The 22,772-nt window shown below is 39.2% G+C and overlaps 1 protein-coding gene across 3 annotated transcripts in view; it reads right to left on the bottom strand.

Annotated features, from left to right (window-relative positions):
* The window catches only part of PTPRG (protein tyrosine phosphatase receptor type G), a 1,221,857-nt gene that overhangs the window by 202,726 nt on the left and 996,359 nt on the right, over positions 1 to 22,772 (bottom strand). For all 3 annotated transcript variants that reach the window (XM_029601001.1, XM_029600999.1, XM_029601002.1), the window contains one exon: positions 11,568 to 11,700. In XM_029601001.1, the coding sequence (XP_029456861.1) occupies positions 11,568 to 11,700 (133 nt within the window). The remainder of the gene's footprint in view (positions 1 to 11,567; positions 11,701 to 22,772) is intronic.

Here is a 22,772-nt window from a genome sequence, read left to right as displayed (position 1 = left end):
TTATGAATGTATAAATGTAAACCACCTAGAAAATTGATACATGGTCTATACATTTTAAATAAAAAAAACTGGTAATTTCAATTATGTTTGCATATTTTAAAATATACTGACAAGTAAATTGGATTTTATACAAGCAAATCGTATTTTTGTGCATAAAATATTTTTAGGATAGGTATGAAAAGTACATGCTTTTAATGCATTGCATGCATTCTCACATAAGCGAGTATGTTGCAGGGTAGGGTATAATTATTTTATAATACAGGTGGATTATAAAATACTACCATAGATCTACACGCAGCCATATATGTGTGTAAATGCTGCCGAGCGGAGTTGTTTGAAAATTACACTCAATATACATAGTGACCTTCATTTTCAGTTTGTTTTCCCCTGGGGATTTATCAGACAAGAGCAAAAATAGGAGAAAATCATTGCAAAATATGATTCATTTTTCTGGGTAAATAGAGTTTATTTTGGTGGAGAGAAGCCAGGATAGCAAAACAACATTAAGCAGATTCTCTCCCCAACCTACCCATTCACTCAGCATCCCCCTTCTCTTCCCCTTTCCCCCTGCCTAGCATGTCCCCTCATTCTCTCCACCTCGCACCAAGGATCCAATCTTCTCCCCTTCCCTCCCCCCCACCCCCATTGCCATTGCATTCATCTTTACTGATAGCGGCTTCAGACTCATTTTGAATCCTTCCTAGAGTTGAAATTGTTAGCTGAGCTCATCCTTTAAGAACAATTCCCCCAAGTATATTCAATTCATTCCGATCTGGACTTCAGTCTAAGGTACAATGGTAACTTGATGTTAAACTTTCTGCCATTTTACTTCTATCGTACTGATATTTATTTATTGTGTTTTTACGTTATTATCGAATATTTATACTCCCAGGTTTGTATTTAATCAAAGATATTTAGTTTCTTGTACCCCTGTTATTTGTATCTCCTGTTCCTTGTAACGCTCCCAAGCATCAATTCAGTTTCAGTGTAAACCGGTGTGATTTGTATTTTTTACACGAACGTCGGTATAAAAAAGTTAAAAATAAAAAAATAAAATAGATTTTCTCTGCATCTTCGTCAGTATACTGTATGTCCCAAGCTCTGAAGAAGTGCACACTTCTGCTTTTGTGCGGGGCCCCAGAGCCTGCTGGGAAATGCTTCTGGTAGGGGGAGGCCCCACTTCAAACGCTGCAACAGGAGCATTAGACAGCCAGTACTTTGGCTGGTTGAGGGGGGTGGGGACTTGAAATGCTGCATCATCAGGACTGGAGGGCAAGCGCTTTCACTGTTGAGATGCAGGACTTGAAGCGTAGCACACGCTTTGTACTACACGGGCTTCCAGCAGTGGCAGGAGGCCTTGAAATACTGTATCGGCAGCTCTGAAGCTGCTCTTCAAACCATCCTAAAATTAGGGTGAAAATCAATTTAAATCAATTGTCACCATTGGAAAAATCTGTGAAATTATGGGTGAAAACTGGTTTAAACTGAAAATTAAGGAGTCTACATCCCTCTCTTCCAGATCTTTCTTTGGTAACTTTTTACTACTGAATCATAGGTGTAGATTTTTGCCCATGCTATGTTTTGTTGCTCTTTAAATAATAAATAAATCATTTAACTAGAAATGGTCAAAATCATAACTTAACAATTACAACTGTTATATTCATCTATGTGAAATATTTATTGAACAACAATTACTTAAGAAAACATGTATTTAATAAATCAAAGTTTTCAATCATTTCTCTACTCTCTTCTTTAAACCTACCTTACCCCTCCCCCGACTCCAAACCTGACCTCTGCTAAAAATATAGGGTCAATATACAGCAGCATTTAGCCAAATATCACATAAGTTAATAGTGAAAATACTGACTTTTCAATATTTCTCTCAGTTATCCAGCTAAAGTGTAGTCAGAAGATTCATTATCTGGCTAAAAGCCAGATTGCCTAGGGGTATTCTGGGGGCATTCCAGGGTGGAGTTAAATTAGCCAGAAAAGTTATCCAGCTAAGTCTGATATTCAATGCTAGCTGGATAACTTATCTGGCTAACTCTAGTCATGCCATAGAGTACACCCTAAAGATAGCTTGATAAACGTATCTGGCTATCTTTAAGTTAGCTGGCTATATTCAATAGTGTGGCTGCACCACTGAATATTCCTCCAAAGTTAGATAGATAAGTTTATCTGGTTAACTTTGCAATCTGGCCAGTGACAATATTACTCATAGTATTTGATCACCACTTCAACTTTACAAATATTTCTCCATGGAAGGAGTCAAGATTTACATGATCATAAGACAATCAATTTACCCAGGTTTTTTTCTCCCTTTATATATATGACAGTTGCACTACTAGAACCATAAGAACATAAAACGTTGCCATACTGGGTCAGACTGAGGGTCCATCAAGCCCAGCATCCTGTTTCCAACAGTGGCCAATCCAGGTTACAAGTAGAGATGTGCATCGTTTTTCGCCCGAATTAGGAAATTGCACGAAATTTCCTAATTCGTTGCGGTTTTGGAGGTCCCGAAACCCGAAATGAAATTTCCCCGAATTTCGGGGAAATTTTGTTTTTCGGGTTTGCCTGCGGAGAGGGGCACAATTTTTTTTTTAATTATAAAAACCACCCCAAACCACCCCAAACATTTAAATTAACTATTATACACCACCCCCCCCCATCCCGATCCCTCCCCAAGACTTACGAAGATCCCTGGTGGTCCAGCGGGGTCCCGGATTCCATTTGCCCTCCGTGCCCGGTACTGCAAGCCGTGCGCCTCAAAATGGTGCCGAATAGCCTGAACTACCATGTCACAGGGGCTTTCGGCGCTATTGGTCACATGGCCATTGGCGCCATCTTGTGCTCCTATCATGTGACAGGAGCTGACCAATGGCGCCGAAAGCCTCTGTGACATAGTATGGGCAAAGGCTATCGGCGCCATTTTGGTTACTGGCAGCCGACAACGAAATCGCTCCCGGACCCCTGCTGGACCCCCAGGGATTATTGGCAAGCCTTGGGGGGGGTCAGGAGGGGGCTCCTGACCCCCCCCCCCCAAGGCTTGCCAATAATCCCTGGGGGTCCAGCAGGGGTCCGGGAGCGATTTCGTTGTCGGCTGCCTTGGGGGGGTCAGGAGGGGGCTTGCCTTGGGGCAAGCCTTGGGGGGGTCAGGAGGGGGCTCCTGACCCCCCCCCAAGGCTTGCCAATAATCCCTGGGGGTCCAGGAGCGATTTCGTTGTCGGCTGCCAGTAACCAAAATGGCGCCGATAGCCTTTGCCCATACTATGTCACAGAGGCTTTCGGCACCATTGGTCAGCTCCTGTCACATGATAGGAGCACAAGATGGCGCCGATGGCCATGTGACAGGGGCTGACCAATAGCACCGAAAGCCCCTGTGACATGGTAGTTCAGGCTATTCGGCACCATTTTGAGGCGCACGGCTTGCAGTACCGGGCACGGAGGGCAAATGGAACCCGGGACCCCGCTGGACCACCAGGGATCTTCGTAAGTCTTGGGGAGGGATCGGGATGGGGGGGGGTTGTATATATATACGAAAATGCTTTTAAATGTTTTTAAATGCTTGGGGTGGGTTTTTTTAAGCTTCGTTTACCGATTCGTTTTTCGGCCTGGTTTCGGGTTTCCTCGTTTCGTTTTTCGAAAAAACGAAACGAGAAAACCCGAATTGTACCACGAAGTATCCAAACCGAAAAACGACCCGGTAGAAAAAAACGAAGCACATCTCTAGTTACAAGTACTTGGCAAGTATCCAAACATTAAAAACATCCCATACCACTAAAGCCGATAGTACGCAATGTCTATTCCTTAAGTCAACTTGATTAATAGCAGTTTATGGACTTTTTCTCCAGGAACTTATCCAAATCTTTTTTTAAACCCAGCCATACTAACTGCTCTAATCACATCCTCTGGCAATGAATTCCAAAGCTTAATTGTGTGTTGAGTGAACATTTTTTCCAATTTGTTTTAAATGTGGTACTTGCTAACTTCATGCAGGCCCCCAATCCTTCTATGATCTGAAAGAGAAAATAACCAATTCACATTTACCCAACCGTTCTAGTCCTGTCCTGATTTTATAGATGTCTTTCATATCCCCTCTTAGCTGTCTCTTCTCCAAGCTATTAATCCAATATGATTAGCTCATTTTGTCAAGGAAAATGCATTGTTCATATTCTTTGTTCCCTATATAGAAAATAATATAACTCTCTGAAATTTACTTCATTTTTGAAATGTAATTCATTCACAATTTCAAAAATGACACTCAGGAATAATTCATATGTGTGGGAAGCAGTGGATCAAAGTCATTATATAAGAGTATGGTTAGAATTCCTCTGCAAATATGGGAGCATACAATATCAAGCTTGAAAGTTAGCAAATTAAACCTATTTTAAGAGTAACTTTTCCTGAAATATAAAGATGTCAGTAACTTGGTAGCTTGATTCTTTTCTCTGTGCTCCCATATCCTTAGGAGTTTCTGACTGCCCTTACAGATAACTGTCGCATGGACACCTGGACATGACAGCAGAGGCAGATATTAAAAAACCCACAGAATGAGTAAGAGAATTGGTAAGGTTTAGCTGGTTATCTTTAGGCTAGGGGTGGCCAACTCTAGTCCTTGAGAGCTACAAACAGGCCAGATTTTCAGGCTATCCATAATGAATATGCATAGATAGATTTACATGCAACAGAGGTGGTGCATGCAAATCTATCTCATGCATATTCATTGAGGATATCCTGAAAATCTGGCCATTTTGTGGTTCTTGAGGACCGGAGTTGGCCATCCCTGCTCTAGGTGGTTTCCTGGCCAACCCTCTATCGTTTCTCAGACAGGAGGAATGCAGCGGATCCTGGGGCATTTTGACTGGCATTTTTGTTTTTTTGGAAAACAGGGGGGAGGAGACAAGGTTATCCTTGGCCCAGGATACTGACAGGGAGGAAGGGAAGGGCAATGGGGCATAGATATTTTTTTTCCAATACGAAACTCAGGAGGAAGGGAGGAAGGAAAGACCATGGGATGGCAGAGATCATTTTATTTTCTTTTTAAATTGGCCAGATTTATACCCACTCTTCCAGCAATTAGACGTGGCTGTTCAATTCAGGTGGCTAGCACTGAAAATCAGTGCTGTGTTAGCTTCCTAACTTTCTTTGCCCAACCTAATCCCACTCCTAGGACTGCCCAGAATTTGACTGGCTATATTTAGCCACCTAGTGAAATTTAGATGACAAATTTAGCCGTAAGCTCAATTTTCAAAAGCTTTGATTTAGCCGGCAAAGTCCTTACTTAGGTCAGCTAGGGTCCTTTGAAGCCCTCTATCTCATAGTAAAAACAGAACAAACTAGGAATTTTGAACTACTGAACCTATGATCTCAAAATGAGTTTTAAGTAAACAGACACAAAAATTAACAGTACACCAAAGCGATAAATCTTATGTGCTATTTTAGTTTTATTAAGAACAAGGGAATAGAAGTATGACTTTCTTCTTAAGAGCTACTAAGGAGGAAGGTAGCCATGCTTCCTGATGGAACAGTGGGTTCACTGTCTGTAAGAGACTGGAAGGAAGCAGTTAACAATAGACAGTCTGTAGTCTAAATTATCAAGGGACCCCTATTCCAAGCAGAATCTGGGCAAGCAGCTGTGAAATCCAAAATGAAGCAGATTTCCCTACGTACACTATGACATTAGAGATGCACACACTTCAACTGTATACAAGCCTATTTAGAGTCATGTGCTATTCTGAATACCTTATCTTTCTGACCCCTGCTGCCTTAGAGATTAAATCCTTCTTTCACCTCTTTAAGCCACCACACTACTCATCAACTGGGGAATGGCTAGGAGGCTTTTCCACACATCAGAATTGATTACACCATTTTTTAATTGCATTGTTCTTTTGACTGCAGATCTTTGGTTAAATACATCTACTGCCTAATTGTACATTAAGTCTAAATTGCTGTTCTTCAACAGCATCATTGCCCTATTTACTGTACGACTGGAGGTTTAATCTAATTGCCCAAGCTGTTCAACAATCACTGAAAGACTATGCTATCTTTACTTTTTTGAAACAATTTTAGGATTGCTTATATCTTATCAAAACCTATACAAAAGAAATCAGACCTGCACTATGAATAGGGCAAGAAATGCTTCAATATGTAAATATAATCCATGCATGAATTCTATTCTAGAACTTGAGGAAATAATTTTATGATAATGTCCCATCAGGTTAAGAACCAAAGTAAACTCTCCCTAGGGTCTAATAAGTTCCCCTATAGAACTAAGATGGCAATCTATTTGCTTAAAAATAATCATGCTTTTGTCTGTGACATTTCCCTGTCTTGATTTAACCCTCCTTTCCTTCACAATACATTTGTAGCATCCTGTCCTTAACTGTTTCTGCAGCAATCAGTTCTCCTCACCTGTGTCAGGATCTATTTGTTTTCATCTAGGGCAGAGGAGAAAGAAGACACTGCCAGGAACAATGCAGGGGGACCTAGGGCAGAGAAGACAAAAAGACGGTCTGGCAGGCTCTTCAGAACACCTAGGATGCTCACTAATAGTAGCTATTCAGATCAGGCTGTGATGTTAGAATCAAACTAGCAGCTTGGCCTGTCTGGCAGGTTGCAAGTTCTATAATAACTAGAAGTCGGAATGGAAAAGCAGGCTCTCACATTGCTGGATCTGACAGGATAGAAAGGGGACCTAGGAGGCTGGATGTTTGGGTAGAGACCACATCAGTTTGCTGGCTTTTTGGAATGTTGTGGAGCTTTGTGCTAAGGGCTTGGACAGATAGGTGCATGCTCTATCTAGGATGGTGGCGTTCAAGGGCAATAGATAAAAAGGCTGTCCTGGATAGGAGAAATGTTGCAGATGGTCACATTCTGTAACTAGTGGTTGGGATGTATCCTTAAGCAGTGTGGACAGAATAACTGAGCAGACTAGATGTGCCAAGATAAAGCTCGGGAATGGAGGAGATGTTAAAAACATAGGAATCTCAGGTATTCCATCATGCTGAGTCAGATCAAATATCCTTCAAGCACTGCATCCTATTTCTGACCATGGCCAGTTTGGGTTACAAGTATTTGGTAGATCCCCAAAAAGTACACCTATTTCTTCTCCCAGGGTTAACGATGGCTTTCCCAAGTCTAGCTGTGTAATGATTGTTTATGGAATTTTCCTTCAGGAAAAGTTAATGTCATCAGTATCTATTCAGGAAAGGGATGAGTGAATTCCATTTTCTGAGCCCAGAAAGTCTAAATTATATCTGACAGCTACTTGAGGAAAGACGATCCTGTTTTATGAGAAGTGAAGGGGAGGGAGGCAGTGGCAATATGATGTCCACTGCACAGACAGAATTGATTTGTTACCTGCTTGAGTGAACTGAGATATTCTCTGTCATGTAGCTGAGCTCATCAGTGAGATAGTTGTTCTCATTTCAGAGATGGTAAAATAAATTTGTGGAAAAAGTAATATATCACGATTAAACTCTTGAAATGCATTTGATACCGGTTTAAAACCAGTTTTAATACATTCCATGATAGTTGAAGATGGGTCATTTTAGAAGTTAAATCCAACTGCCAAGCTCACTAAATAAAACTTGAATAAGGAATGAAGTGTGGTATTACTCATAGCCTTAAAGAGGTTAATGTTCACTGTCACTTAGTCAGTTAAGTTCTGACTACATGAATATCCGGTCATGCAGAGTGGCCACCACTTAGCCGGCAAACAGTTTATCTGACTAAACAGCTGGAGATGTGAGGGGCAGGACAAGGGTGTTCTAAGGCTAAGCTACTTATCCAGCAAACTTAGAGGGTCATTTATCAAAATGCATTAGGGCATTATCGCGCGTGTTGGGGCCCATCAATCCGTGCTCCAAATGGGCGGTTTTTGATACAGTCTTGTTGTTAGAAACTGCAAATTTATTTAAAAAATTGAACCCGGCCTCTCATCCCCTAGATCCCATCTCTATAAAAGTCCTTCAATCTGCTTCTGATATTTTAGCCAGCTCCCTGGCAGAGATCATCAACTCTTCACTGAACGAAGGGATACTGCCAGATTCACTAAAATGTGCAGTGGTCAGATTCCAAAGAATACACAGATAAAGATATGTTATCTAATTTTCGACTGATTTCCACTCTCCTTTTTTTTTTTTTAAGCAAAGTTGATCGAGAAAGTTGTTAATCGACAGTTGATGGACCACTTGGAAAGTAATCACCTACTTTACCCAGCTCAATTCGGCTTCTGCAAGTCTTTCAATACGGAAATATTATTAACATCCCTCTCTGATATATTTTTAAGGGGTCTAGACAGTGGTAAAGCAAATTTTTTGATCTTATTAGATATCTCTTCAGCCTTCGACACTGTGAATCATGAAGCCCTGTTAAAGAGATTAGAAGAAATAGGCATAACAGATACGGTGTTGGCATGATTTACATCTTTCCTTGCCAACAGAGCCTATAAAGTTAGATTAGGGAGCACAGAATCAGACAATTCTGTTTAGTTCTGGAGTTCCCCAAGGCTCATCCCTTTCTCCAACTCTTTTTAATATTTTTATGGTACCTCTTTGTAAATTTTTAGCAGAATTAGGCTTAGTACATTTTATATATGCAGATGACATACAAATGTTACTTCCGATAGCAGGTTCTTTCAATAGCACACAAACTTTGGAACACATATTTTAATTCCAATCAATGTTTACTGAATCAGATGCACTTATTAAATCACTCTAAAACAGAGATTCTGATTGTTACAAATCAGGTTACTGATTTGTAACAAAATAAATGACAAGATCTTAGCAGACACGAGAGGACTAAACAACCCCCACATCACTAATAAGGTAAGGGATTTAGATTTTATACTAGATACAGAATTTAATTTTAAAGGGGCTATAAATAAAATGATGAAGGAAGGTTTTTACAAATTACAAATTTTTAAAAAATTAAAACCATTATTATTCTGGAATGATTTTAGAACGGTCCACCAGGCCTTATTATTTTCCAAACTAGAATATTACAATGCCCTATTATTAGGCCTTCCAATATCGACGACTCGTCTGCTACAGCTCTTGCAAAATGCAGCAGCATGGCATTTAACAGGAAGTAAAAAGCATGATCATATTACTCCAATCCTGAAAAATTGCACTGGCTCCCCATCTACTACAGAACTCAGTTTAAATGCTTAACACTAATTCATAAATCAATTTACGGGGAAAAGAATAGAATGGTTAAATGCAGCTTTGCACATACATGCACCTCGACGTAACTTATGATCTTCAGGTAAGGCTCTCTTGACTATTCCATCTCCCAAACTGGCACATTTAAACATGGTACGTAATAGGGCACTGTCTCTTGCTGGTCCAAGAATATGGAACGAACTCCCAGGTGAACTAAGGTTGGAATCTCATCCATATATTTAAAAAAAAAAAAAATTGAAGACATGGCTCTTTGAATAGGAGTTTTAAATTGAAGTCATTCCCCTTGCCCTTGTGCTTCCCTCCCATCCCTTTCCTAATTGTGAATGTTTTAGTTAGTCATTTGAATTTTGTTAAATTTTAACTGATTGTATTTTATAGTATGAGATGTATTTTAGAATTAGTTTTATTCTATGTAATACTGTATATTTTTTGGTTTGAATATTTTAATATGTAAACCGATATGAAGCTTCTTTAAGAATACAGTATAAAATACGGTATAAAAAAGTGCATAAATAAAAATAACACATGCAATAAATACTGCATCATGAAATACGTATACAAATTTAAAATTAGTAATCAAGTGGGAGGAGTTTGGGTGGAATAAATGGAAATGAGAGCTGGTTAACGTTGTGTGCGATAACCTGACACACACTATCAAAGGATTTAATGCCGGAAATAACTACATCTTTTTTCTGTGTTATGCCTGCGATAGCTGTGCATTTTAGAATTTATTGCAAATCCCAGTTTGGGAGGGGGGGGGAGAGACTGCACCTCTGTGGAGGCTCACTTGTATCTGAACTTTTTATACCACTGTACGAGGGGGCATTATGAACTCAGGGGGAAGTTTGTGGTGTGGGGTGGAGTGGGTTGTTGGGGGAAGTTTTACATGCACAGTCATAAGTACGAACAGAACAGCTGCCACCAGTGAAGACTTAATGTGATTTGGAGCGATAAAAGAAAAGTAGATATGTACTATGTTCTCTCTACCTAGCTGCAGTCAAGGTAGGTAGAGAATTGAGAGTAAAGCGTACAAATTACTCTTCTTTAACTTTTCATCTCTCCAAATTACATTAAATTTTCACTGATGGTAACTGTTCTGTTCATACGTATGACTGTGCATGTAAAACTGCCCCCAGAAGCCACTTCACCCCACAAACCTCACCCTGAGTTACTAGTAGCCCCTCTTATAGTGGTATAAATAGTTAACTTTCTTGTAAGCCTCTACAGAGGCTGTCTCTCTCTCTCTCTAGCCAGCCCAAACCACCAATTGCACTAAAATCCTATTCGGTCGGTAACACAGCATGTGATGTGAAAATAACACAGGTGCAATAAATTTAAACTCACGTTGCAAAAAAATATCTATGTGGTACCAGGAAAATTAGCCTAACCACACACACCCCCTATTTTTTTTTTTTTTTTTTTAATCTCAGGTGCTATTTTTGCTATATTTAAAGCAAAATGATGAATTTAGGCTTTAGTCAGATAAGTTTTGATTTTCAGCCTTACCCGGCTTGGTTGGCCTGATATGTCTAGAAAAGCTATTTGGCTGTCATATAGTTGGCTGGATAAAGTTATCCAGATAACCACAAGATAGCCAAGTATATTTGGTGGTGTGACCACACCACTGAATATCTTGGCCAAGTTAGCCGGATATATGTCTCCAGCAGACGGTAGTTGGCACAAAACCCAGGATAGTGGCTGGATATCGGCCTCACTGAACTTATCAAAAAACACTTCAGAAAAGCCTAATTTAATTCCTGACTCTCCTACACATGTAACATGAAAACCAAACAGCTGAGGATTTCTATGGCCTTTTGCATTTTATGAAAAGGAATATATGATTAGCAGCTTTCAAGAAATTACAAAATCATAAATTTCATGTGACATGTTACATATTAACATAGTAAATGACAGCAGCTAAAGACCAAACAGCCAATCTAATCTGCCCAGTGGCAATTTTATGTGCAATTACCCACAGCAGATCAAATTCCTACATGGAATCCAACCCCCAATTGTACTGGTTAAACATTGACATTAGTAAACAACGTTCAGTCTTAAATTTTTGCACTGTCAATGATCTCTATACCAGAGGTAGCGCCACGTAAGAGTGAAATCTGGTAAAGATTAAATGATAATTTAGTCTGATACTTGCCTTAAATCTTGTTCACTATCTCAGTCTGTATTGTTATATGTTAAAATGCATAGTAGCACACAATTTAAAATCCTAGGTTCAGGGCCTCCGTGCAACCAAACACCTTAAAAGAGAAAGCTGTCATGGTGAAACATTTGTAGAATGAAACAGCCAACCTGCCAGTAGACTTAAAAAAAAAAATGGAAGATCACATTTAAAACATTTTAATTTTCAGAAAGCAGGCTTACCTCCAATAAACCAGCACAGCAATCAGGAGAATGAGGCACACAAAAGTCAGGGAAGAGACAATGATTAACGGAATGATCCACTCCATCTTGCCAGTAGAAGGTCGAGTTGCCATACTGGAGCTATTCTTGTCTTCTGTGTAGCAAATGTATAAAAAGATATATGTCTTCTTACTGATGTGCATTTATATTACTAGCATACACAGATTAAAAATATTTAATATAACATTTCATTACAATTCTTAACACTCACAATAACAACTCACAGTGATGATGCTTTTTTTTTCCCAATAGGGTTTTTTTTTTTTTTAAATACATTCCAGTCTTATGGGAAATGTCAACACACACAATAACTGGACACTTAAAAGCATTTTTTTCTGGAATATCGTGAGCAAGAGACAGCAGAATGGAGCCTGAAGATCATTATCTATGGGCACTGAAGTACTGGAGATGGGTCCAAGAAAATAGCTGGAACTGTATATAAAGGAATGAAATACAGAAATCTGACTACAGCTCACCATCATCCACATTTGATCTTACCTGTGCAGTTCCACGCCCTCATTCTGCAATGTGTTATCATATCTTCTGCGACAACAGCAATCCTTACCAGGAGAACATAATTGCCTTTTCACTGTAGGCAGGCAATATACTGATAATTGGAAGCCTCCAGATGTCACATAATATATGAGGCCACAGTCTGTTTTAATAATATTTAGATTATGCTCCTGCACAGACTGGAATAAAACTCAAACAGTATGAATGCAAAGGTTAATTGGGAAAGCTTTAGTCGGGCAGCTTAAAATGGAGCAAGGCTGCAGGCTGCTGCAAGCACAGCAAGAAATCTTTTTGCTTTTAAAAATCTAGGCCAGTGCTCAGCTGATGGAGGTAATGCCCTTTAGCAGGCAAGTCTGGCCAAGGTGCTAATCAGACTGATGTTTGTAGAGGGGTAAATAGGTGCCAAGTACAGGACTGATTCCAGGAAAGGCAAGCAGCATAGCACATGCTGCAGCGCAATCTCAAATATGCACTGAATTTCATTAAAACCCCCCTTACCCCCATACACATTTTAAATACACATATTGTACATGTAATATTTATGGAACTAATAGCTTGTACCATACATATAATTGAGCACAAAATGTTAATATGTTGAAAGAACAGAGAAAATAATTCTAAACAATCTGAAATTACTTTATACATAAAATTTGTAAGCTATAAATTGAGAGGTCAGAGCAAAGTATCAAATAGTAAACAGGTGTCTAAACACTAGATAAATACAAATTAAGAGTCAAGTTATCACAAAATCTTTTTATTCAGAAAAGATATGGAATTAATTCTTGGTATGATGTAACCTCTATAGTAATGCTTACACAATTGTTAACGTTCTCAATTGTCAAAAATCATGCTAACTATGCAGCATATCGTGTCAGAGCCTCTTAATATTTTGGTAATGCAATAATTAGGAGGTAATAACCAACTGAATGGATTTTGCAGACATCACCACAGACTATCAGAATCTTTCAGGCTATAAAGTATAACAGAACCAACCTTGAAACCTAGAGGCAAATAACATTACCTATACAGGATTACAGAATGGTCTTAAGCATCAGAGTGAAGCTCTCCAAATGAAAATGGAACTGTACAACAATGTGATTGCTGAGTAACATATTCCTTCCAAAGCATCTTCTATACGAAATCTGGCCATATAGCATACTATAGAAAGGGTTGATTTTAAAAGCAGCGTTTGCAGTTCCCGGCGTGCACATGGACTCGCCGATTTTATAACATGAACGCGCTGGCACACACATTATAAAATCCAATGGCCACACGCATGTGCGGATGGCGCACACGGGGGAAGGGGGAAATTTTCGTAAAATACGCGCGGCGACACAATCAGGCCTCCCCCAGATCCCTCCCAGTCCGCTCCAATTAAGGAGCGGACTGGGAGGGATCCCTACCTTCCTATCTAATCTTCCTCCCTCTTCCCCTCTCTTTCCTGCCCCTCAAACCACGCAATCCCCAAATTTTTTATTTTAGTACTTACTGCTCCTGTGGAGCAGAAGTAATCTCTGCGTGTTGACTGGCTGCTGGCGCGTGCGTTCCCAGGACAGTGTCGAATGGCGTGGTCCCAGCCGGCTCCATCCAGATCCTTTGGAGAAGCCTGGCACTTCAGCACGTACCGGGGTTTATGCACATGGCCGGGCCCTTTAGAAAATAATCCAGTCAAACTTTCATTCCCATGTCTCTGAAAGTTTGTAGAATCATTGTTGAGGATGCAATTTAAATATTGCTGAGCTGCCACTATTCTTAGATTTTTCATGTTTGCCTTGCCTCTGGCATTATGAAATGTGAGTTTCTACTGAAGGCAAGCAATCTAGCGATACCACAAAGCAATAAAGCTCAAACAGAAAAAGAACAATGGCAGAAACCTTAGCGGGAGTGACCAAGAAAAATAAGGCTTGTAAAGTTTAAAGGAAAGAAAAATCAAAGTAAAGAAATACAGAAATCTTGGTGAGAAAGGACATTTTAACAACATTTCAAGATAGGTTTCTAGGATCTTCAGTCTTCAAATTAATAGTCTTGTTGGGTGTGGGCGAGAAGGAGAGGCAGCAGCTGCTATTAAGTGCCCACATCATGGCTTACAAAAGCTCAGAAAGCAGCATTTAAACATGACCTTTGGGATGAAGTCACTCAAGAACAAAAGCAGCTGACAAAAAAAAAATGCATATACTTCAACAAAAGTTTGACGCAATTTGGACATGAAGAGGCAAATCGTAACATTATAGATTACTTTTAAGAGACAGGCGGTGCAATGGCTAAGCTATCATTGCATTACATGAATGTTAAGATATTAGAAATAAAATCTCTGCTAGGAATTTTGTGATAAAGAAGTTGCAAGAGGTACTTGTGACGGGATGAGCAGATTTGTAGTTTAGGTGCATGAAACATGTAATCAACATTTTGCTCACATGGTTGCCCTGGTAACAGTGATGCTGAAACTTAGGCATAAATTCAAAAAAATGCAAAGTTCAACAGGTAGGTTAACACATCATTACCTTGCAATGCCTGGGCATATGCAGCAAATCATGTAAAAAAAAGATAGGGGAATAAAGATGAGGGGGTTTGACATGATAGAAGCAAAAACAACAATAACAAAAAAACTTTACAAGACGTGGTACAGCTGCTGCTGTTTGCATTTCCTACACAAAAAAAATGCATTATTCCAATCCCAAGAAGCTGAAGGTGTATTCTCTTCTGTGTTGAAGAATTCAGTGGCAGAAAAACACCCAAATCTGTCATCTGTAGCGGCCTTTAGTAAATGCAAGACTTCCCACACTTTTGCTCTAGGATGGCTTCCGTAGTTTAGGCTTCCAGGTGAATACATGTCACATCACTGTCCATTACAATCAAATGATGACAGGGAATTCACAGTACATGTACTTTACTGTTACAATTCTGCAGTCAAAACCAAAATCAGTTACCCTGGTGCATATTAAATGTATTAAAAGCAAGATATAGAGGGAACAGAATCCTAATGGAGTTTCAGGAGCCATATATCAGATATAAACCCATTAGCTTCAGATTTTCATTTTATATTAGTAGTAACTTTCTGTTATATACATTTGTGTGTATTATGTGTAGTGTGTGTGTGTATACACACACACACACACACACACACTCTTCACCTTGGGAATGTATCCTGAAATGTTGGCCACAAACATTTATAATATATAAACCAGGAGGTGGAAGCATAGGTGTCAGTTTGATTCTGGTATGCCAGATAACATTTGAAAGTTGTGAAGGCAAAATTTTAGAGGAAGTCTGGGCCATTGCTGAACATTACTCAAATATGTTTTTCTCCACAGACAAAGAATGGAATAAATATCCTTTTTACACAAGGTTCTTACTTCTCTTATAGAAATTCATTAAAGCAACAAAATGTTTAAAGAGAAGAAAATTAGAGTCTTCCATCAATCAGGGAGATATACCTGCAAGTAAGACAAGGAACAAGCTAAATGCAGTAACTGTATAAAACTGGGGATGAACTCAGCAACACAGACCCCCCCAAAAAAAACAATAAAAAAAAAACCAAGCCGAGGTACATGAAAAAAATAAATACAGCAGAGAAAAGCAGAGAATGAGAGAGAGTGAATCGACAAATGTGTTTTAAGCCTCTACAAAAATAAAAGAGGGATATGAACAAGGCTAAGCAAAACATTTATTAAATTATTAAGGGGGAACTTAAACCTAGCTAGCTGACCCCAGAAAGTCCAGTAAGTTGAGCTATCTTACATTGGTATAAGACACAAAAATATAGTGCTATAGGATCCTTTTCATACAAAGGTATTTTTCTGCATACTTTGGGTGCTTGTACACTCTAGTGCTATAAACCTGGGTGCGCGCCCTCACCATGCACCCATTTTTCTGGGTCTATCAAAATGATGTTGATAAGAGTTTGTGGCTCTTTCTAGCATGAGGCTGAATGATCTCTTCCCAAGACCCAGACCCCTACTTTTGATTAATTATAAATTATTTCCCTAACTTTTAGTACTATATGACCATGGAGCTCACACAGGTCTAACGTTTGGAGAACTTATTAAATGCAGAACTACTTCAAGGCAGCAATTTGTGCAAACAAAAAATATAGGGCTTGATTCATCAAGGCATTTTCCCATAGAGACAGAACGGAAGAAATGCCTTATGAATCAAGCCCTTAGTTTGGTATTTGAAATACTGTATATGATGATGATTTAGCCTGCTACTTCAATTGATTTGTGGTGGATAAATGTGATGTTTAAAATGTTTCCTAAAATGAAGTACCATTTATTTGTTTTAGGTTTTTGTTCACCATAGATTTTTTCCTATTTTCTGCAATTAGATAAAAGAAAACCCTACAAATTCCCAGAAAAGTGATAATTAAAACAAATATATTACTTGATCCTTTTTTTTTAATCACATGAACACTAAGTCATGTCAAGCACTGTGTTTTCTGCCAGATGTTTGACATGGCAGATGTTTGATTACTTGCTGTATCAAGTCTCTTGCTGGCTAAAACACTGAAACAGAGTTATCAAAAGTTCTTCCCACAGGCATAGAATGGGAGACAATATAATAAATCCAGCTTCATCATTGTTGCAGAATGTCATTCAATTTGGCATAAGCCAATCAGCTTTTCTAATGCCAGCAAGTCATTTCCATAAGCAGCACCTTTGGAGTAATTCTGTACAGCAGGCTGATTAGCCAACTGGGGGCATGGTAATTACAGCAGCAGACAGAGTACATGTATATTGCTTATTTAAAAATCTATTTTATTTTGAACTGATTTAAAAAAGGCAGTTTTCATATATTTTTTTTTAATATTGTTTACCAGCCCCGTTGGCTCAGTAGCCGTATCGTACGGTGCTTGTGCGGCCTGGGTTCATAGGCTCCGGTCTTCTGTTCCCTCAGGCTAGCTGGGAAAGCTGCAGAGACAGCATTTTCAGCCTGAGGGAAGGGATCCCGGTCATCATGATTAGGTGACACCTAGTGGCCACACTTCAGATTTTGAGAAGAATCCCCCTCCCCCCCCCCCCCCCCCCCCCCCGGAACCCCAGGATTGTCACTGCAACAGCTGGGCCAAGTGAGTTTGACAGAAGGATATAAAACATGGGGAATAAACCTTGGGTACTTGCAAATGAAGGTTCATGTTGCCATAACCCAGTAGAAGTCAGTTCTAATTGAGCTGGATGTCCAAAAAGAGCAGGAAAAAAGTGCTGGGTAAAAAATAAAAAAAAAACATTTCAAGTATTTTGCTGGCAAATGTTAAGAGCAAAACCTTCATGGTTACATTTGAACTGTATGCCACAGAATTTTGCAAAGCTAGCTTGTCTCGATGTCTTTCTTCTTATCTTGTTTAAAGCAACAGTGACCTCACGTGTTATGCAACATCCCAACTGCTCAACATCAACAAATCATACAAGCTCAGTTTTATAACAATAGGGTTTTACAACTTCCCCCCCTTCGATATAACAGAATTTCTGTTAACCTATGCCATGTTAACAGCAGGACAATTAAATTACAGCATTTATACTTATGTATTGGTAATATTCTTAGATACTTTAAAATGTCCTTACTACACAGGAACCTCACTGCAGTCAGATCACATGCCCTTAACGAGCAGTGGATATATGGAACAGCCTTCTAGCAGTGACCGAAACACTGAATTCAAGGAAGCCTGGAATAAGCTCGGGTGATCCTTTGATGTGAGGGTAAAGCCTGAAATCAGGATCTGTGGCCTTGCATGAGGAACAAGCAGACTAAATGGGCCTTGTGCTTTTATCTGCAATGATTTCCTATGTACAGCAAAAATAAAAATCATTTTTATAATATAGACATGGGACTGCCAAAGGACTTCCAACTGAAAATTAAGGAGGTACGCGTGTAAATGTAACATGCTGTCATAGCAATTTTCAAAAGCCCTTTACACAGGTAAAGTGCATTTGCATGTATAAAACCCAGTTTTATGCGTGCAATCCCTTTTGAAAATTACCCCAAATGTTTTTTGTACTTTATTTGGGATATGTAAAAGAACCCAGGGGCCAACTTCTTCTGTTCCAAAAGGGAATATACTCCACAAACTACCTCCTTAACATGGCTTGAGGACTTTTATTTGGCTCTTTTGTCCATGGAGTTAGGTTTCTGGTTGAATATACATACTATAAATACATGGCACAGTGGCTGGATCAGTTATAATTTCCTGTTGCAAAAACAAAGCCTGCACAAGATAATTGCCATACTAAAATGGAAATCATCCATGTTTCACTGAAAACCAAGGGACCTATGCAATAATTGTTAGTGTGCATGCTAAGACCATTAAAAGTTTGTGCTACAAATAACATGCTATGCAGTGACAGCTTAATTTGCACACTAAACTAATTTGAGCTAAAATTAGCATCTCCTTGAATATAAATGAAAAAAATGTCACATGCAAATGAGGCTTTAGCATGTGCATTGTAAATAGCATTGTATGCTCTTCTCCACACGCTATTCACAAAGGATTCACTAAGGCCCAAATTGTAACACCTAATTTGGAATAGGTGTTATATTTTTACCTTGCATGCTAAGGCCTAAAATGTGCCTAGCCATGTCCTAATCCCCTGTTTAACTGGCTCAAAATGAGAGGGTTGGTTAGTATGAGGGATTGTCTTCTCCCCCTCCCTGATCCTCCACTCCAAACACCATCAGCCCTCTCCCGTAAGCAGAATCACAAAAAGACCTCACTACCCGAGTAACCAAACGTCCTATCATAGCTCCAATTAAGCCCCTAAAGAACCACCATTCTCTCAAACCCTCCTTGCTTAAAACCTTAACTCCCCATCTGCCATGAGGTCCTACCATTTCAGGAGATCTGGACTTTCATGGACAGGAGGGACAGTTGGAGCCCTCCTGCTTAATTTTACTGCAGCCGCTGAAATAGTGGTGAAGTATCTCTTAGCATCATCTTTTAAAAGTTGTGACAGAGCAGGCAGGAGGGCTCTGATGTCCCTCCTGGCCAGGAACATCCAGACCTTCTGAAATGGTAGAACCTTATTCTGGAGGAGTGGGGGTGGGGTAGGAACTTCCTTGGTAGTCTTGTGAGCCAAATGTCCATTGAGCCCAGCATCCTGTCTCAGGTCGTGGCCAAACTGAATCATGAGCACCAGGCAGGTCCCAAAGAGTAGATCCCTTTCTTGTTGCTCATTCCCAAGGATATTCAATGGGTTTCCCAAGTCTAACTAGATAATTAATGGTTTATAGACTTTTCCACCAGGATGTTATCTAAACCCAGGTATGCTAGATGCCTTGCCTACATCATCTGTCAAAATTCCACAGCTTGACTATGCACTGAGTGAAAATATATCATCTCCAGTTTGTTTTAAAACTGCTACCTGTAAGCTTTATGGAGTGAACCCTGGTATTAGTACTGCTTGAAAGGATAAACAACCAAACCTATTTACCTGGTCCCCACTTCACTCATGATTTTATGTCATCCCCTTCTCCAAGTTGAAGAGCCCTAGCCTGTTTAGCTTTTCTTCAAAAGGGAGCTGTTCTATCCTCTTTTTCATTGTTGTTGCCCTTCTCTGTACTTTTTTTTAATTCTACTTTATCATATGTGAGATGGATCAACCAAAACTGCATACAACACTGAAGCTGCAGTTGCACCACAGATCTATACAGAGGCATTATGGTCACAGTTTTGTTTTCTATTCCTTTCTGAATAATTCCTATTTGGCAGCCACTACACACTGAGCTGACAATTTCAATGTACTGTCCACAAGGACTCCAAAGGACCTTTTTCTGGGTTGTATCTCCTAATATGGAATCCGGCATTTTATATCTATATAATTGGAATTATTTTTCCCTTGCACATCACTTTACACTTGTCCACATTAAATGTCATCTGCTATTTAGTAGCCCAGTCCCAGAGTCTTGCAAGGCCCTCCCCTACAGTACCTTACAATCTGCTCATATTTTAACTACTCTGAATAATTTTGTGCCATCTGCAAATCAGATCATTTCATTCAGTTCCCCTTTTTAGATCATTTATGAAAATGTTAAACTTCAACATTCCTAGTACATATCCCTTGGGCAGCTTGTTATTTGCAGGATTTGGAGATGGGGGGGGGGGAGGGAGAAGAAAAAAATCCCTTGTGCTAACCAACCCTTTCATTTTGGGCCCGTTAGTATTGGGAATTTCGAGATACAGCACACAGACACCACACTTTATGAGTTAGCGTTCATGCAAACACTATCCTCATGTCATCGACAGTGAGGTTTTTCTTTTAGCTTACAGTTGGTTACATTTATTGTATTGCATGTCAAATGCCTTATTTACTGACATGCATGTTAAAAACATTCCCATCATGAATTTTATTGCATAGGCCCTCTAGTGTTAATTTATCAGAGGCATAGTGAATTTCTCCCCTTGCCCACATGCCAGAAAATGTCAGAAAAACTAGACTATACCTGTTTGAAAATAATTATGTTTCTAATCCACACTGCAATTTTTTACTGTATTTTAAGTGATCAAATGCCAGCCACAACTCCTTTATTAAGAAAACACAGGTTTCTTTAATGTATCAGGACACTTACACTTTTTACAGAGTACATGTAATACCACCAGAATACAGACCTTCTTACCCATTGGTTCACTAATGAGGCAAAATATTTTTTTCAGGCTTTAGACAGAAAGGTGAAATTTTATAGCTGTAATGAAGCAATTGTGACAGCAATGAGGATGACATCATTGAAGTCTATTCAGGCAAATAATGTGGGGGAAAGGGTGACTGCCTTGATTCGAGGATGGTTACTTTCAAGATGAAGGGAATTAGAAGATCTGAGAGCAGAAGACTATGTTTGGATTCAATCTTGCCCCAAGTTGTAGGTGTGAAAAAAAGGTAGAATCGCTGAGCATTTAGGAGGCTGGGTGTAAGCATACACTGTTCACAATTCCTGAAGAATGTGGCCCATACCACATGGCACTAGCGTGGAGGAGACGTACCACTGTAAAGAATCAGTAGATTTTTAGATCTTAAAGTGGTAAGCAAAGGAAAGTCTTTGTTATTTTTCTCTGGATTCAAATACAGTGCTGAAGTACAACGGAGTCACTAAAAGTTGATGGATTATGGTTGCTAATTCCAGGAGTGGTAAGCAGTATATCTGGGGTACCCTCAGGTGTCCGTCCAGGTACCAGAGCCAAGAAGCATATGGAAAAGCAGCATGCTGAGGAATCTGAAGAAACATTAGGGGAAATATAAATTGAAAAGAAAAGTGTAGTACTGTGCTTTAAAATTCTTTGTATTGTGAAGTAAGAGAGGATTGCTTCTGATCTAAGGGAAACAGATCAGCTAACACATACTTGTGAAAAGGTGGCATTAATGTACAAGTCTGCATGGTTTACTTCACTTTTATAATTTTTGAAAACTAATTTATAAAATCCAGTTTTGCTAAGAAATGCAAACAAGTTTTGGCAGCAATGCATTAATGCTGTTTGCCACTTCCTGATTTGGAATTTATCCCAGTTGGGAGTAAATAAAGATCATTACAGCATATCAACATAAGGAAGATGTCCATAAATTGAATCCAGGAACTGCTAAACGCACTCTTTAGTGTACTTGACTGTAGAGTTGTCCATAACCATTGTTTTCTAGAGCTAGGACTTCTTCAGCAGCCAGTTATGAAAGACTCAGCACTAGTATTTCAGAAACAAAAGTAGGGATCATGTAATAGTGTTCCAATGAAAGAGACGAGGAAGGAGATGCATGAAGAATTATGGAAAAGAAATGCACATCTCTGCAGGTCCTCATGCTATCTAACCTTTAGTTAGATATAGGCATATTTCATTCCTTACAAACAAAACTATTTTTAGAGCATGCCCAATGCAAGCAATATCGTTTTACACTTATCTACCCCATCAACCTCCTATAATATTCCAAGGATAAAGTGCTTATTAATCATATAACTATTTACTTTTTGGGGGAAGGACTCTCTGTCCAAGGTGCCTTATAACATTTACAGAACAGAAAACATGCTATAAAAATTTTAGTGGATAAACTACAAAATTAGCAGCTGCTGGAGGTCCATGTGGCCTGAAAAACTTCTCATGCCCTTTCCTTTTCCCATTTAAACCCCAAATGTCTCCTATATAAGCACAGTATAAAACAGTCATGCTGTGTACCCTCTATTAGATATGAAACACACAGCATGAAAATAAACATTTATAGCATACTGTGCATCATAAAAGGATTCTATCACCCCCATCAAAGCTGTCTCTTACTCGCCACTTATACTAAAGTTATAATCATTTTCTTTTAATGCTATTTTGTGATCAATGTAAATGATGCAGAGGAAACACTAGTTATTAGTAACTACTCAATGTTGACTACAGAAGGATTTGATTCATTATCACCACAATGCTTAATCTTACTAGAAGTGTATAAATACATATCCCTTGAACAAATACCCTAAATATGGATTAGTTCATTATATTTTTGGACTATCAGATAATTGTCTGAGAAGAAATCCTGCTCCTCTAGAATATTCCTTGGTTATTAATGCATAAACAATATTTGGTTTAAAGTGCTTACATTTTACCACATGCAAAAAACATGAAGGAAAGCTTCAGTAAACCAGGCTATATGCACCTGATGTTAGGAAGTTAAACAATCGTGCACAATCTCTACTGCTTCA

This window comes from Rhinatrema bivittatum, chromosome 4 (genome assembly GCF_901001135.1).
Source record: "Rhinatrema bivittatum chromosome 4, aRhiBiv1.1, whole genome shotgun sequence".
NCBI classification, from domain to species: Eukaryota; Metazoa; Chordata; class Amphibia; order Gymnophiona; family Rhinatrematidae; genus Rhinatrema; species Rhinatrema bivittatum.
The sequence above is the reverse complement of the archived record's forward strand: the minus strand, read 5'-3'. Positions and strand labels throughout refer to the sequence as shown.